The sequence below is a fragment of the Ursus arctos genome, unplaced genomic scaffold, assembly GCF_023065955.2.
Source record: "Ursus arctos isolate Adak ecotype North America unplaced genomic scaffold, UrsArc2.0 scaffold_18, whole genome shotgun sequence".
Lineage (NCBI taxonomy): Eukaryota > Metazoa > Chordata > Mammalia > Carnivora > Ursidae > Ursus > Ursus arctos.
In genome coordinates, this window is record NW_026622852.1 from 25,591,086 (window position 1) to 25,607,272 (window position 16,187).

Genomic DNA, 16,187 nt, shown 5'->3' on the forward strand with positions numbered 1-16,187 from the left:
TTAAGAGAAAGAAATAATGCTGACCTGGTTTCAAATCTCACTTTCACCACCTAATCAGCAGTGTGTTCTTAGCCCAATTTTTGTGAGCTCGCATTTTCATATCCGTAAAATGGGAGTGATAATAGCATCTGTGTCATTGAGCTAATGAAGTAATGTGCAACATACTTGGCATACTGCTTGGCATTTACTCGGCACTGAATAAATCTTATTAAGGACAATAAGAAACCCCACAGGCTCATGAGCAGAGATGCAGTGTGAGCAAAGTAGCTTTTTTTTTTTTTTTTTTTTTTTTTTTTGAGAGCAAGAGAGCGAGAGGGAGAGCTTGTGAGTGGGTGGGGAGGGGGAGGGGGGGAGAAAGAGAATCTTAAGCAGGTTCCACACCCAGTGCAGAGTCCGATGCAGGGCTCGATTTCATGACCCTGAGATCATGACCTGAGCTAAAACCAAGAGTCAGACACTTAACCAGCTGAGTCACGCAGGAGCCCTGGGAAGTAGCATTTTATTAAAATTTAAATTCAATTAGCCAAAGTATAGTACATCATTAGTTTTTGATATAATGTTCATTGATTCGTAAGTTGAGTATATCACCCAGCATTTTTTTTTTTAATGACCCAGCATTTTTAAAAGATTTCACATCAGGGGAAAATGGGGCAGCTAGAACAAGAAGAGACTAGAAGCGGGGACTGCAGATGATGATATAGTAATTAGGGCTGAGGGGATGGGGTTAGAGCAGAGAATTGGAGAGGGAAGAATGGGTTTTGATAGGCACTGGAAGGAAGTTGTAACAGGACTTCATGACTGTCAGAATGTGGAGGGCAAGACAAGGGGAGGAGTTTGGAGACCTGGATGATAAAAGGATAGTGTTGATTCCAACTGTGAAAATGGTATCATTCACCCATTTTTTTTAAGTCAGTTTTATTGAGGTATAATTTACATACATAAAATAAAAACATTCTGAGAGTATAATCTGATGAGTTTGACAAATACACACACTTGGGTAACCACTATCCTAATTAAAATATAGAACAGAAAGCTTCTTCATGCCCATTTGCAGTAGATCCTCAGCCCATTCACTAAGTGCTTTTTAAGTATTTTCTTTATGTGAGGCACTGTGCTAGTTGTTGGAAGCCCAATGAGATGAATGAGGCATAGACCCAGCCCTTTGAGAAGCTCACACACCAGTCTAGACAACAGACATATAAATTGGCCGTTCCAGTTCAAAGTTATAAGTGCCACAAAAGGGATAAGGATAGGGTGCTAAGAGGAGAACAGTGTAATCTACACCTGGGAGGGCTTCTAGGACCTGAGAAAAGGACCTGGGAACACTTCCTGGAGGAGGTGATATACAACTGAAACCTGAAGGATGGTAGGACTTAGCTAGTGGGAAAGGAAGGTAGTAGTGATGGGAAAGGGAGACAGAACATTTTAGGTAGAGGATACAGTATGTTCAGAGATATGGGGTCTAGAAAGACATGTCATGCTTGGGGAACTGGAAGCAGTAGTTCAGTGTGACTAGCAGGTTAGAGTGTAGGGGGAAGAGATAAATAGGAGATGAAGATAGAAAAGTAGGGCAACCAGATCATAAAGGAGGTGGTAAGCCATGTTTAAGCTTTTGGACTCCAACCTAAGGCAGTTTAGAGCCACTGAACAGCAATCCCGTGTTAAGCAAGAGATTGACATGATCAGGTGTATAACGTGGAGAGGCCACTCACTGTGGCTATGGTGTGGAAAATGGTTTACAGTAGGAAAGACCAGGTTGGAGACTATTGTAGTAATCCAGGTTAAAAATGGTGGGAACAAGACCTAGGCAGATGACTGTGTAAAAGAAATGGATAGATTCCAGACAAATTTTGGAGGTGAAATTAATAGGGATTGGTGATTTTACTGGATGTAAATAAAGAGGAAGAAGGAAGACTTGAAAATGATGCTCAGCATTGAACAAGATTAGTGTGTGTACTCAGTTCAGCTTCAGCTGGAGATGTTAAATGGCAAAAGATGGGGACTAGAGTTAAATTCTGGCTAAGCAAGATGTTCCATCAAAGCCTTAGACAGACAATACCAGAACCAAAGAGAGATTTGGGGGGAGATAGCAGCAAGCTGGATAATTGAGATCATGAGGTTGAGAGAACTCTTCAAAGATGAAAGATGCATGGAAGGAGGAATGTGAAACCAGGGGCAGGAGATTTAGAGACTTGATTGCCCCTTTTGAGAGATTAACCATCCCTGTACTTCTGCCCCCAACAACAGCCTCAAGCAACTTTACTGGAGCATGACTCCATGGGACTTGTTAGAATAAAGTTTGACCAGTGTTTCAGCAGTCATCCTGTTCGTTCTGTACCACAGAAGTTAATATAGAAATTGAGGTTTGGGACCAGAGTACAGATAATGGATTGACAGAGAAAGGGAGAACTACAGAAATACAGTAACTTGAAGGTCCCTAGAAGAAAGCAGTTAGGGAGTTTTGGAGTGCTGGAGCAGTACAGCCTCCACTTCTAGTGGGTTACTAAACGGGAAGGAAGGAGAGCCCTCCTCATGGTACCTTTTTATGTCTCTAGGTTCATGGACTGGTTTAAGGATAGCAGAGTGTGGGGTGGAAGAGAACAGGCAAGCCCTGAGAAGTCTCTTTGAAGTCCCCTGAGGTGGTGCTGCCCGCCGTGCCAGGAGATGAAATTTCCTGGGACTGGGGGCCTTTTGAGGCTGAATCCCAGGCTCCCACTTCCTCCTCAAGTGTCTGTGGTACTACCTCACAAGGGCCAGCTGCCCAGATTGCATTTCTGCCTTGATGTGGAGAAGCATCACCCCCAGAAACTCTGAGTTGAGCCATAGAGGTCACAAGGACCCTGACCTTCCTTTCTCTATTGCTCAGTACTCTTCCCCATTTGCTTGCTTTTTCCATTATATTATATGTAAGCACACAGTTGGCTTTTATCATTTCAAATTAATGCTTTATCTATACAGGGGATGGATGAAGAGAACCTATGGTTGTAGCCAGTGCTCCAGGCATTCTGGGCAGGGGTGATGTTTGTCTTGGATTCTCCAGAAGGCTCTGGAGATCCAGCTAGATGACCTTTGGAGTCCATAATTAGCATCCCATTTTTTACAGCGTGATAGCCCTTTCATCTGGCTGTGTTTCCATGGTTTCCAAACTGACTATTCTTATTTGCATACTTCTTGGAGAGTTCATTTTCTCAGTGTCTCAGCTGTGTTCTGGGGCACGTCAGTTTACCTCAAGATGCTGTTACACTCTGGTTGCTTAACTGCTCTTTCTATCAGCTTGGGCCCACTTTGGTTTTCCCTGTCTCTGTGTAGTTGTCATTGACTCATTCATGCTGTGTATAGCTGTTCATCGCTGCATCTAAGCCCATCTGAGGGAATGGCCCAGCTACTAGGATGAGAGAAGTCCTAGGAAACCACCCTCCCTCTCTAGTCCTGGGCAGTCTCCCCACTAATCAACATTAGCACCCACATCCCTTTCTCCTCTTCTTGACCAGAGGCCAGTATCTCAGTTGACACTTCCAGAAGCTAGAGCAAGAAGACTATTGACCCTATCTAGGAGTTTGGCTTAGTTTCTAAAAGAAGATTTGGGCCAGGCTCTTGGAAAGCAGAGTACTGGTAGGGGAGATGGTTGTGAGAAAGTGGTTGGGAGTCACCCTTGTTCTAAGACATCTGACAGAGCTGCCTGACCAGATCTGCTGCTTTGGGAAAGCTCAGGAACCATGGCCTCTACTGCTGGGACCTGACTCAGCCTCCTTCCCCACCACTAGAGCATGAGAAAGACCGGCTGTGTAAGAGTGCTGACTACATGAACCTACACTTCAAGGTGAAGTGGCTCCACAATGAATATGTGCGAGATCTGCCTGCCCTCCAGGGACAGGTGCCTGAGTACCCAGTGTGAGTCATCATGTGGGCACTACACAGGGAAGGGAAGGGAGGGTCCCCCCTTAGGGGGTGGGCAGGACCTGTGTCTTCAGTTCAGTTTAGCAAGCCAGTCTTGAGACTGCCAGTTCTGGGCTCTGTTGTAGAAAGAGAAAAGCATCAAACCGTGCCCTATCTTTCTGAAGACCCTAGTCTGGGGGAGCTGTTAGGCACATGGCATATGCCAGCCACTGGCTCCAATCCCCAATTCTCCTGCCTGGCTGTAGGTGGTTTGAGCAGTTTGTCCTGCAATGGCTGGATGAAAATGAGGATGTGTCCCTGGAATTCCTGCGTGGGGCCCTGGAACGAGATAAGAAGGATGGGGTAAGTTGGAGGCTTGGACTGCACAGGGGTCAGGCCAGGTCTCCCAGCAATTAGCTGCTAGCAAAAGTTCCAGGGCTTTAGTTTCTTCCCTGTGGAGTTCATAAAGAGGACTTTTGAGGGCCAAAGAGCCACCCCTGCTGGGCAGAGCCCTTTTGAACCCTATACACTTGGGAAACGGTAGTGGCTGAAGATGACGATCCTGTTGTTGGCCTTCCTTAGTTCCAGCAGACATCAGAGCATGCACTCTTTTCCTGCTCTGTGGTGGACGTCTTCACACAGCTCAACCAGAGCTTCGAGATCATCCGGAAGCTGGAATGCCCAGACCCCAACATCCTTGCCCACTACATGAGGAGATTTGCTAAGGTGACCATGACCCTCCCTTCTCCCTTCCATTCGCCTTTACCATGCTCACAGCCTCATGGTAGGTCCGAGCTCAGTTCCTCTCTGTGGTGGCCTTCAGGTAAAGTCTGGCATCACCCCATTCTCATGTGCTTGTGTCTGGGGGATACTGGTGGGTTTATCTTGGTGCTGTTCTAGTTTGAGAGGGAACTTTGTCCCTTACTGTGAGATTCCCCTGTACCTCCCTGTTGTTGTTGTTCTGGGATGGGAGAGCTAAGGGTTCCCTCTCCTTTCCTTTTCTCTCTCTTTCCCCGCCCCCCCCCAGACCATCGGGAAGGTGCTGATGCAGTATGCAAACATCTTGTCAAAGAGCTTCCCAGATTACTGCACAAAGGAGAAAATGGTGAGGGTCAGGCCCTGGGACCCTAGAGAAGAGAGTGGAAGACATTTGAATCCTTGCTTTTGAGGCTATCCTCAGAGCTGAGGGTGGGGGTAATGCTCCTGACTTGATTCCCAGTAGGGCTTCTCTTGAGATTATGATACAAAATAATAAGAACTTGACTAGGAGTTCCTCTGAGCCTTCATTTGGTATTTTGTTTTCTACTAAGCTACAGCTTTACTTAATCTTTCTTTTTTAATAAAAAAAAATTTTATAAAACATTCAAAGAGTTAAAGGGGTAATACCATGAACACCTGAGGCCCACCACCCAGCTTTAAAACAGAAACATTTGCTCCTAGTCTTCATTCAAGGAGAACTGTCTGAATTGGTTCCAGATCTCAGTGCTTAGGAAGAGATGCATATAATATGTGTTGTAAATTCCCTGTGGTTTTTGGAGTAGTGTGAGAGAGGTACCTAGGCTGATAGGTCCTATCCTGAAAGGAGTCCAGACTCAACAGCTCCATCTGTCCCCAAAGCCCTGCATCCTGATGAACAACATGCAGCAACTGAGGGTCCAGCTGGAGAAAATGTTTGAGGCCATGGGAGGCAAGGAGGTAAGTCTCAGGGTGTGGGGTTGCTGCACTTTCCCTTTGTTCCTGAGCTCCCTGGCCACAGAACTCTACCCTCTCCTGACTAGGTATACACCAGCAATTTAGCTTAGGGTCTGGGCTGGTTTAAGCTGAGGGATTTAAGTAGGCACTGGGGTAAAGGCCCTTTGAGGGAGGAGTTAGGGGCACAGGAGGGGAGAAAAGTATACAAAAACCAGCTCAGCCAAGCACACTTTCCGTGGATACAGTTGGACCCTGAAGCTGCAGACAGTTTGAAGGAGCTGCAGGTGAAACTCAATACAGTTCTGGATGAGCTCAGCATGGTATTTGGAAACAGGTCAGTGGCCCCAAACACACAGCCGTAAGAGCCAGGTATGGCCCCTGGCCAATCCCAAAGCTCCTGCCCACACCCTCCATCCAGCTGCCGGTGTGTGGATCTTCCCTCTCCTGTTGGCTGTCCCTGTTGGAGCTGCACCAGGAGTATGCTGGAGTGGGACTGAATAGCTGGTGCTGCTCCAGGGACAGTGTGTGTTGGGGCAGGGGAGGGCTGCACTGCGGGCACATGTGTAGTTTTCAGGTGCGGATTGATGAGTGTGTTCGACAAATGGCTGACATCCTGGGCCAGGTGCGGGGCCCAGGGAATGCATCCCCCAACGCCAGGGCCTCAGTGGCTCAGGATGCAGACAGTGTGCTCCGGCCTCTCATGGACTTCCTGGATGGCAAGTGAGTACGGCACTCGACTGTCCTATGGGACAGGCAGGGCAGAGGCAATGAGATGGAGAAGCCCCTCAGGGAAGGGGACTCTCAAACTCTCACTCCAGTCTTACCTGTTACGTGGGCCTACAGCCTCACACTCTTTGCCACTGTGTGTGAGAAGACAGTCCTGAAGCGTGTACTGAAGGAGCTCTGGCGGGTGGTAATGAACACAATGGAAAGAATGATTGTTCTGCCCCCACTCACTGACCAAACGGTAAGGACACTCCCCTTCCACTTTCTCCTGCTGTCTCCCCTATCTTGCTTCACACTTCTTGATCGAGTTTGGAGTTCTCTGCTTTTGACCAATCCCCTCTCTGCCCAGGGCACCCAGCTGATCTTCAGTGCTGCCAAGGAGCTGAGCCATCTTTCCAAACTCAAGGTACTGTGGATGTATTGGGTCCTTCTGAGGCTGGGGGTGACAAGGTGCCAGGAGGAAGGAAATTTGAGCTTTGGAGACAGAAGAGGAAAGAGAATGAAAGGACCGTGTAGGGTGAGCTGGCAGGTGGGGGAAAGACTGTCATGACAAGCCCCAAGCTGTCCTGATGCTGTTGCTTTCTCTGGGTTTCCAGGACCACATGGTACGAGAGGAAACCCGGAGTCTCACTCCAAAGCAATGTGCCGTCCTTGACCTCGCTCTGGACACCATCAAGGTGGAGACCTCCCCCTTCTCCAGACAGTCATACTACCCTACCTCATTCACACTACCTTATGGCCCTGGCATTCCACGCTGCCAGACTAATGTCCACTGGTCTCTTGCCACCCCACATCCAGAAGGGAGTGATTTTTTTATGTCTGTTTCTTTCTCTGCTATGTCCATATTTCTGCTTGGGAGCAACCAAAAGTTACCTCCTTTATGGTCTCAGATGACTTACCACAGACCCAGAGCACTTATTCCTGGGTTTTGAGTACAGTTCAGTTTACTTAGTTCCTTATTGCCATTCCTGATTATTTCCCAGTGGGAATTAATCTTCCAGATCCTCATACCCCAGATCTGGCAGAAATTTCCTTATTCCACTTATGTATAAATTCGTTTTGGTTTTCTACTACCCATTCCTTCATTCAACCAGGCAACATATGCACACGGCACTGTGCACTGTGAATGATACAGAGAGGATCTGATATAGTTCCTAGCTTTAAGATGCTTATAATTTGGTAAGGCTGTAATAAGGCAGGTACACATGAGCCGTGATGCAGGGCACTTGGGAGAGGTATGTCATAAGTATAATGTTCTCTGAGAGTTCAGAGGGGTAAAAGAGCACTCTGGCTACTCTCTTTGCCTGAAATGCTTCTATTCCATATTTTTGCTTGTCTGGATAGATCCATACTTCAAAGACCACATCCAGGAATGTGGCCATTCCTTACTGCTCCTATCCAAATACTCTTCACCTGAGAGATTCTGACTCTCTGTGGTATTCCTGATCTTATTGTTTATTGAAAGGCTTATTGCCCTCATCATCCTCTTTTGGCATCTTCATTGAGCTTCTGCTCAGATGTGATTTCTCTGAGGACAGTGTGGAAAGCTGCCACTCTGTAAGAGGAGGAGGCTATAGCAGGTATTCTTTTGTCTTTCAGCAATACTTCCATGCAGGAGGTAATGGGCTGAAGAAAACCTTCCTGGAGAAGAGCCCAGATCTGCAGTCCCTACGCTATGCCCTGTCTCTCTACACACAGACCACAGACACACTCATCAAAACATTTGTGCGCTCACAGACTGCCCAGGGTAAGGCCTAAGAGCTTTGGGTCCCTATCTCCGCTCCTTGATACATTTCTGCCTCTAGGGAGTCAATATCTTCCAGCCCTTAGGGAGGATCCAGGTACTTATTCAGAGAGTCTATCAAACTCAGATCTCAGGATTTCTTAAGGGACCCCAATACTCACCCCCCACACCATACCCATACCAGACAGGAAAATCACAGGGACCTGGGAAATGTGCCTGAGATTCTTTTCCCAGACATTGCCTGGCTAGTGCATGTTTATCAAGGAGTATACCCTATTAGGAAGTATCTGTCAGGAAGCCTTGAAAATGAGTGGTTGAGACACCATGAAAACTCATAGCTTTGGGAATCTTGTTGGAAGTTGTCCTGGGGAGAGAAAGCAAAAGACTACAGACTGTCTAGTGTGGATGAGGAAAAAGACTAGGAGAGGCAAACTACGGGAGCAGTTGAAGAGAAGATGTGGATCATGGGGCTCTGTGCGTAGCTGAGGTTCCAGCCTCATGGGTGATGCTAATGTATAGGGACCCAGGCGGTGGTTTTCTCCCAGTGACTTCCAGTCCTCAGAATCCCACCCTGTCTTTAGGCAGGCCTCTCTATAACAAAACACACCTACCTAGATATGGTTCAGACTCAAATTCTGCCCCTAGCCCTGGAGCAGGGCCCTCCCAGGAAAGACTTTCGGGCACATTTGTTATTTCTTCTTCCGGGGAAACCGGGTGTGATGCCTGGAGGAGTGAATCTGATGGCGGGAGCGGGAGGTTTTAGGCCTTCCTGAGCTGTGGATTCAGAGCACAGAGCTGACCTGACGGGGAAGAGGGATCTAAGCAGTTAGACTAGAGTTGATAGAAGGTGAAAAGATGCAAGGGACTTGCGGTACTGCTCCGTTTTCCACATCTGTTCTTATTTCAAGTCCAGGATGGGAAGAAGAGAGAGCCAAGAAGTTATGAGCCTTGCTCAAAGGGACAGGGAGATCTTTTATGAAGCTGTACATGGAAAGACCTGTAACATCAGGGAAGGATCTGAGTTGATCCAGAAAGGCTTTTTAGAAATTCTGAGCTTTAGGCTAGATGTAAAGATGAGGAAAGGCTGAAATGGGCACATATGTGGTAAGAGCAAGGGTGGTTACTGCAGGGAGGATCAAGTGTGTGTGTGTGTGCCTTTTGTACCCATTGCTTTATCATTTAAGGCCTAGGAAATTAGAGCTTATAACATCTCTCTTTCCTGGGCTGATGGTCTCGAATCCTTCTGTCTGTATGTTCTTTTGCTTTTCCCCATGATCTGGTTGATCTTTGACCCATGAAGTCTAATTTGGAGCATTGGGGGCGTTGACCCCAGCTCTTTGACTTCTCTCTCCACCTCATCTCTGTGCTCCTTCAAGATATGTGTAGAGTTGCTCCAAATGGCTATTATCTCCTTAGACCTCTAACTGATTCTTCTTTCTCTGTCCTGCTGCTGCTACTACTTCTTGACTTGCCTGTTCTCACTCAGTGCATGATGGGAAAGGTATTAGATTTACGGCTAATGAGGACATTCGGCCGGAAAAGGGTATGTTGTATACCTTGCATGCGTGAATCTAACATAGGCTAACACTGTTCCCTATGAACTAGAATGAGCTGCTTAGGCTGGCGATAGGGGAGCCATATGTCAAAGTTCAGAAGCTCTATCCCAAGTCTTAGAGTTGAGCAATGTATTCATACAGTCTGAGATGGAGTTGACAATAGTTCTGTCCTCAGGATTCCCCCACCCCTCCACTTGAGGACAAAGAAGTTTTATCTGGGGTGCAGGGTACCGGTATTTTCTCAAAATAGTGAGACCTCTGCTGAGGGGAGCCTACAAACTGGCCAGAGATTGGGACGGGGAAGTCGCTTGTGGAGGGATCCAGGTGTGAAAAGGACAAAGTCTGAGCAGGGCAGCCTCCCAACCAGGGGCCTCCTGGAATCTGAGGATAGGTGGGAGAGTGGAGAGTGTTGCTTTGGTGAGAAGGGACCCACATTGTTCCATTAAGACACCATGGGGTGGACATAATTCCCAAAGATACAAGGTGGCAGTACTGTCCTTCTCTCTAATATCTTTCAATGAAAAATTCTTCAGCCTAGGAGGTAAGAGAGGTTTGGGGTACCTGAGAGATTCCTGGTGCAGTTTTGGAACATTTCACCTAAGATGTTGTCAGCCTAATGTATTTTAATACACAGCTTCGTTCCTTATCCCCTTGCTTTCCCTTCTCCCATTGCTTACTTCCCCGTGTCTACTTTGAGTGATTGCTTCAGGCTTTAGGGTGTAAGGTGGTGGCCTCCTAACTCCTCAGTTTTACCTGGGGTAATTATGCCTGAAGTCTTAGAGTTCTTCAGTGAGGGATCAACTGTCCATCTGTCCTTCAGGGTCTGGTGTGGATGATCCTGTGGGAGAAGTCTCTATTCAGGTGGACTTGTTTACACATCCTGGAACTGGAGAGCACAAGGTCACAGTGAAAGGTGAGTGGCACAGACTTACAGGTCTTAGACCTTTTCTTATGCAGTGGCCTCAGTTGAAGGTAGGGGCTGCTTTATCTCAGTACTCCAACTTAGCCCTCCTCCAAAGGGAATGCCACCTGGGGGCTCAAGAACTGGGAGCACTTGGTGGGATCCCTCACAGGCTTCCCTTGTTTGGGCAGTGGTAGCTGCCAATGACCTCAAGTGGCAAACAGCGGGTATGTTCCGGCCCTTTGTGGAAGTGACCATGGTTGGCCCACACCAAAGTGACAAGAAGAGGAAGTTCACAACCAAGTCAAAGAGCAACAACTGGGCTCCCAAGTACAACGAGACATTTCACTTGTGAGTTATGGGGTAGGGAACCTGCAGGACTCTGGGATGGGGGTGAGCTGCGGGGTAAGACTTGAGAGGGGAGAGGAGGGATGGGTTGGATGATGGCTGGGGTAAATTCAGTCGAAGACTCTTTCAGCTCTGGCCTCCTCCCTTCCACCCCCGTCCCCCTGTGCTCACAGCCTCCTGGGAAATGAAGAGGGACCAGAAGCCTATGAGTTGCAAATATGTGTGAAGGATTACTGCTTTGCCCGTGAGGATCGTGTTCTGGGGCTGGCTGTGATGCCTCTGAGGGATGTGGCAGCTAAGGGCAGCTGTGCTTGCTGGTGCCCCTTGGGCCGGAAGATCCACATGGATGAGACAGGCATGACTATTCTCCGGATTCTATCTCAGAGGAGCAATGACGAAGTGGCTCGAGAGTTTGTGAAGCTCAAATCAGAGTCTCGTTCCATAGAAGAGGGGAGCTGAGCACCTAGGTTCCTGTGCCAACCAGATGGCATCAGTTCCACAAGTCAGGGCCAGTGAGAGTTACTATGTAGGGTCCTCATAGTTGAGAGGCTGACTCCTTCAGTTTAAGGAAATTAAAGGAAAAATTTGGGGTGATGAGAGTATGGCTTTTCACAGAAAGGGTCACGAATCCCTGACCAGCAGGTCTGTGGTGCTAGGAGCTTGGCTATGGGGGTTACAGCATAGGTTTTCCATAAAGGGAGAGACAGACATTTCTGAGAGTGTCAGCCATTCTTGGTAGACACTCCTTCACCCCACACCCCATCTCCATCCCTCTCTATGCCACACTTTATCCAGCTAGACCCATACATATCAACCATTAGAAGAACAAGTTTAGAGAGCCTGGAGCATGTACCTGGTTAGCTAAATGGTCAGTTGAGCCTCCAGGTGTTGCTGAGCCCTATAGTCTGGATTGGAGTATGGCCAGGGTAGGAACATACAGAATAGTATTTAGACTCTCCCTTGAGCAGGATCCACTGGTTTTGTGTGGCCCCATGAAAACAAGGCTATGAGACTGAACAAGATACCTTCTAGAAATGAGCTGTGCTAATCCTTTCCTCCATATTGTATGTCATGAGTAGAATGAGGTTCACATGATACTTCAGAGCCCTGAGCAGAATATTCTTTGGAACCCAAGCACCAGAGGCCACTTGCCCAGAAATCTCCCTCCCTTACTTCTGGAGGAAGGGGAGCAATGATGTTTCAGGGCATGAGAGGCTATTCCTTTGTGTATGTACCTGAGGCTAGTTGAAGGATCCAGGAGAGAGGGGTGTATTTTCTTCTTGATTAGGCTCTGAACAACGCCAAAAATTGTAGAAACCAGTCTAGAAGGAGTGCTCCTCACCTATGGCTACTACTGCCTTCTGGTTGTCCTCTCCTTTGCAGAAAGAATCTAGTCTTTGGCCTCACTCCCCTCCATCTAGGTCAGCTGCTGTTCCCCTCACAGATGTTCAACCCTACAGAAGGAGGTTGGACTATGATCCCTCTGTACAGGCTGGATGGAGGGGGCATCAACATTCCCTGGGAAGTCAGAGACAGACTCAGGAGGTCATATGGACTTCTCAGGCCCTTGATCAGAGATGTGACATGGTTCTTGGATATCCTTGGTAGCAGCCTCCTGGACCTCCTGAGAACTCTGTATTATCCACAACTGTACTGGCCATTACATGTAACAAGAAACTAAGCATCTTTGCTGTTGTTAATTATTGTATGTGCCATTGTTACGGGACATTTTTGCCTAGTCTATAATAAATTAACTTATAGCAGCCTTTGGGGTCTGGTAATTCTGTTAAGGTGTGGAAAGCTGTAGAAATGACTATCCTGTATAATCCTGTATAATGGTAAATTTTGTACCTGACCCTTCACTGCTCCTCCCCCCCCCCCCCGCCCCCTGCTGACTAGAGGTGGAACCTAAAGCAGCTCTGGATAAGGACCAAGCAGGAAAGCAGGAAATGGGCTAGCATCTTGGCCTTGGCCTTGACCTGAGACCACCAATCTAGTTAACAGAGTCATGGGACCCAAGGTATCAGCTTCCTGCAGAAGGTCCAGAAGAGTAGGAGATGTCATGTGCTAGTAAAAACTAATCCATGTTGTGAGGACAAGGTAAGCGTCTGCTGGGGAAAGGTGTGCCTCTGGGAGGGCTGAGGCTGCCCTGTACAGAACAGAGTAGGCCTAGGAGTAGAAATTGGCCTTTCATTGGGGAAAATTCAAGGAAGGAAAGCTGGAATAGAAAGTCTCCTCCTATATTGGAAGAAACAAGGTAGAAGTGAGGCCTCCTGCCACGGGAATCAGAGAAGCTGACACAGAAAGTGCTTACCTAGTTTCTTAGCCCTTGTAGGGTGGGAGCTGAGTGGGAGCACAGGACAGGGGATTAACTCCAGCCTTCCATTTCCTCATTTCCATTTGCTTGCTAAATAAATCCTTACAATTCAGTTACCCAGTCATTTTTAAACTTCCTCCTTCTTCCCCAAGCCATTTGCCTTCTATCATTTCTGCCTTAAACTTACCTGTTGAATCCATTGTCTTACCTCAGTTCCCAGTACCACAAATGGAATAGTGGCTTTTAGTTCCTCTGGTCTGGATTACAGTGATAATCACCTGCCTCGTTCTGCCCCTGCCCTCTTCACATAACTCTGGTAAGTCTCTCTCCTGTTAAAACTGTTCAGTGGCTATCTATCATAGAGACTTTGGGCTGAAATTCGAAGACCCTCCAGGACAGTGCAGACATCCCCCCACCATCCTGTAGCTATTTTAAAGCATTTACCTGTAGTTCTGACCCCCCCACACACACTGTGCATTCCTATCCCTCTGTGCCTTTGCACATTCTGTTCCCCCTTGCTGGCATGGCCTATGGGCTTTCGCATGGCCTTCTAGGTTCTGATACTTCGTGGCAACCTTTAGGACCCAACCAGCCCTGAACCCTTTCAAACTGCACTTTACATAGTTATAATTTACTTGTTTGTCTTCCCTCAAAACCGTGTGATCCACCCAAGGCAAGGTCTCAGTATTTCATCTGTGTTCCCTAGCGGCCAGCACAGAGGGCGTTCAGGTACTTAGAGCCAGGCCAACAGCTGCAGGACACCTTCGGGAAACCAAGGCGGGCAGGGGCGGTTGGCGGGCTCCTCAGAAGAGGGGCGTGGTTGGAGGTGGGCTTGTGGCTTCTAGGGAGGGGTGTGGTCAGAGGCGGGGCTCCGCGCTAGGCCCAACCCTGGGGCTCTAGGGCGCCTGCGCAAAAAGCGTTAAGATGGAGATCGCTGGAGTTGACGGCTGCAAGGCAATGGTGAGCAAGAAGCGCCCGAAGGTGGCGCCGGAGGAAAGGTTATTGCCTTCTCCCTCCCAACACCGAAGAGACTAACCGCGTACTACCTGAGATTCTTACGGTTCTGTGTACTTCCTACTAATACCTGTCTGTCCTTATACTTTCTTGTAAACTGTTCTCTCGATAGTCCCCGAGGTTATTGCCCTCTCCCCATACTTGAGTATACATAAGGATTCCCAGGCACTCCAGAGAAGATATATTTGCCCAAATACCTAGCAAAGAGGATTTTTATTCCCCACCAAACACTTCCCAAAAGCGGGGTACATTTATACAGTTACCTCCTGAAGCAGATACCCCCAAACCCCTAGCTAAGGCACATTCTATTAACTCATGGAGTTTGTCCACTTCTCCAGCAATATCCAGATTTGCTGAAAAAAAGCATAAATCTTATACCACATTTGACTTGAAAGTGGCACATTTGCTATCATTCTCTCATATGGCACAGGAGACCTACTCCATAAAAAAAAGTTAAACTCTGGCTGGTTACCCATGGCTTGCAACAGCCTTGCAAGTTTGAATTAGTAGCTATTTAAAACCAGATTTCACATTTTAAAAATGCAGACTCCCAGCTTAAAAAAAAAAAAGAAGAAGAAAAAGAAGATCTGTTAATTTTAACTCACATTCCCACAAAGCAACTGAGGTGGTTGGAACTGAGAAGCAACTGTTAATTTACTATATAGTTCATTAGACTCTGTTACTCCTTGTTTACTACAGTGGGCTTTGCTTTATTTGCCTGGCATCTGATAGGCATTTGAGTTTGTGCCCCTGATGTAGGACTTCAGTTTGGGTCATTTTTTGAGCCAACACTTTGAGCTCTTAATGGAAATTGAAATCCAAAGAAGATGACTAATATGTTTAGATTCTTTTTGGTTTCTGCAGTGTTCTGATTAGGATCAGAAATCGTTCTAGTGGCTAAAACCCAGGGTGAAATCTGTACCAAAGTCTTTGTGGTAAGAGAATTCAATCAAAACATTTATAGGTAGCTCTCTGGTGCATTTGATCTTGAAGAAAGCCAGTGTGCCCAACCCCTCTCTGGTGAGGTCAGGCCAAGGACAAGAGGTTGTTTCTCTTGAAGACGTAGTTTTATAAGGGTCTGGCTCTGGTCTGTACAGGAAGTGAGGTCTCAAAAGTGCGGTCTCCCTTGTTCCAAAACACACAGATGGTAACCTTCCTTCCTCCCTCAAGGAAATAACAGGCCTCATAATAATCAAGAATGGTGATAATCTGGGGCACCTGGGTGACTCAGTCAGTTAAACATCTGCGTTTGGCTCAGGTCATGATCTCAGGGTCCTAGGATTGATCCCCACATTGGGCTCCCTGCTCAGCAGGGAGCCTGCTTCTCCCTCTCCTTCTGCCGGACGCTCCCCCTGCTTGTCCTCTCTCTGATTCTCTCTCTCTCTGTGTCAAATAAATAAATAAAATCTTTTTTTAAAAATGGTGATAATCTGCAGGCTATATCTAATCAGAAGTGGAAGAACCTTTAATAATGGATTTTTAAAAAAGATTTATTTATTTTAGAGAACACGAGTGGGAGAGGCAGAGAGAGAGAATCTCAAGCAGACTCCACACTGAAAGCAGAGCCCTATGTGGGGCTTAATCTCATGACTCTGAGATCACGAATCTGAGCAGAAACCAGGAATCCTTTGCTTAACCAACCACCCAGGTGCCCCAATAGTGGATTTTTAAAGGGACAAAATCAGTTCTTTGAGCACAAATGTATGATCTACCTATTTATTGTGAACATTCAGACTCACTCCCTGAATGAAACTGCTATACCTAGAAGCAGAATAGCAAAGCTGAAGAAGCAACATGGAATAATGGAAATAGTATTGAAGTCAAAAAACATGAATACTGGTATCAGCTCTATAACATACTAACAAAGGGACCTTGTTTTTTAACTTCTCAGAGGCTCAGTTTCCTGCATCTGTTAAAATAGACTAATAATTCCTGCCATGTCTACTTCAGAGGGAGCAAATGGTCTCATTTAAATGTGAAAGCACTTTGAAAACTATACACTTTCTCTAGGTA

General features: G+C 47.0%; 2 protein-coding genes across 13 annotated transcripts in view; both read left to right on the forward strand.

Annotated features, from left to right (window-relative positions):
- Window positions 1–12,608, forward strand: part of UNC13B (unc-13 homolog B) — a 233,148-nt gene extending 220,540 nt beyond the window's left edge. For all 12 annotated transcript variants that reach the window (XM_057313559.1, XM_057313558.1, XM_057313560.1 and 9 more), the window contains 14 exons: window positions 3,765–3,891; window positions 4,143–4,239; window positions 4,459–4,602; window positions 4,904–4,981; window positions 5,494–5,571; window positions 5,814–5,902; window positions 6,136–6,288; window positions 6,412–6,535; window positions 6,644–6,700; window positions 6,891–6,971; window positions 7,894–8,041; window positions 10,415–10,507; window positions 10,687–10,846; window positions 11,017–12,608. In XM_057313559.1, coding sequence (XP_057169542.1) covers window positions 3,765–3,891; window positions 4,143–4,239; window positions 4,459–4,602; window positions 4,904–4,981; window positions 5,494–5,571; window positions 5,814–5,902; window positions 6,136–6,288; window positions 6,412–6,535; window positions 6,644–6,700; window positions 6,891–6,971; window positions 7,894–8,041; window positions 10,415–10,507; window positions 10,687–10,846; window positions 11,017–11,302 — 1,715 coding nt within the window. In that variant the 3' untranslated portion in view covers window positions 11,303–12,608. The remainder of the gene's footprint in view (window positions 1–3,764; window positions 3,892–4,142; window positions 4,240–4,458; window positions 4,603–4,903; window positions 4,982–5,493; window positions 5,572–5,813; window positions 5,903–6,135; window positions 6,289–6,411; window positions 6,536–6,643; window positions 6,701–6,890; window positions 6,972–7,893; window positions 8,042–10,414; window positions 10,508–10,686; window positions 10,847–11,016) is intronic.
- Window positions 12,609–14,010: 1,402 nt separating this feature from the next.
- Window positions 14,011–16,187, forward strand: part of LOC113260484 (phospholipid-transporting ATPase FetA-like) — a 112,457-nt gene continuing 110,280 nt past the window's right edge. Inside the window, exon 1 of the mRNA XM_026506298.4 lies at window positions 14,011–14,120. The gene's annotated coding sequence lies outside the window, so the exon portion shown is untranslated. The remainder of the gene's footprint in view (window positions 14,121–16,187) is intronic.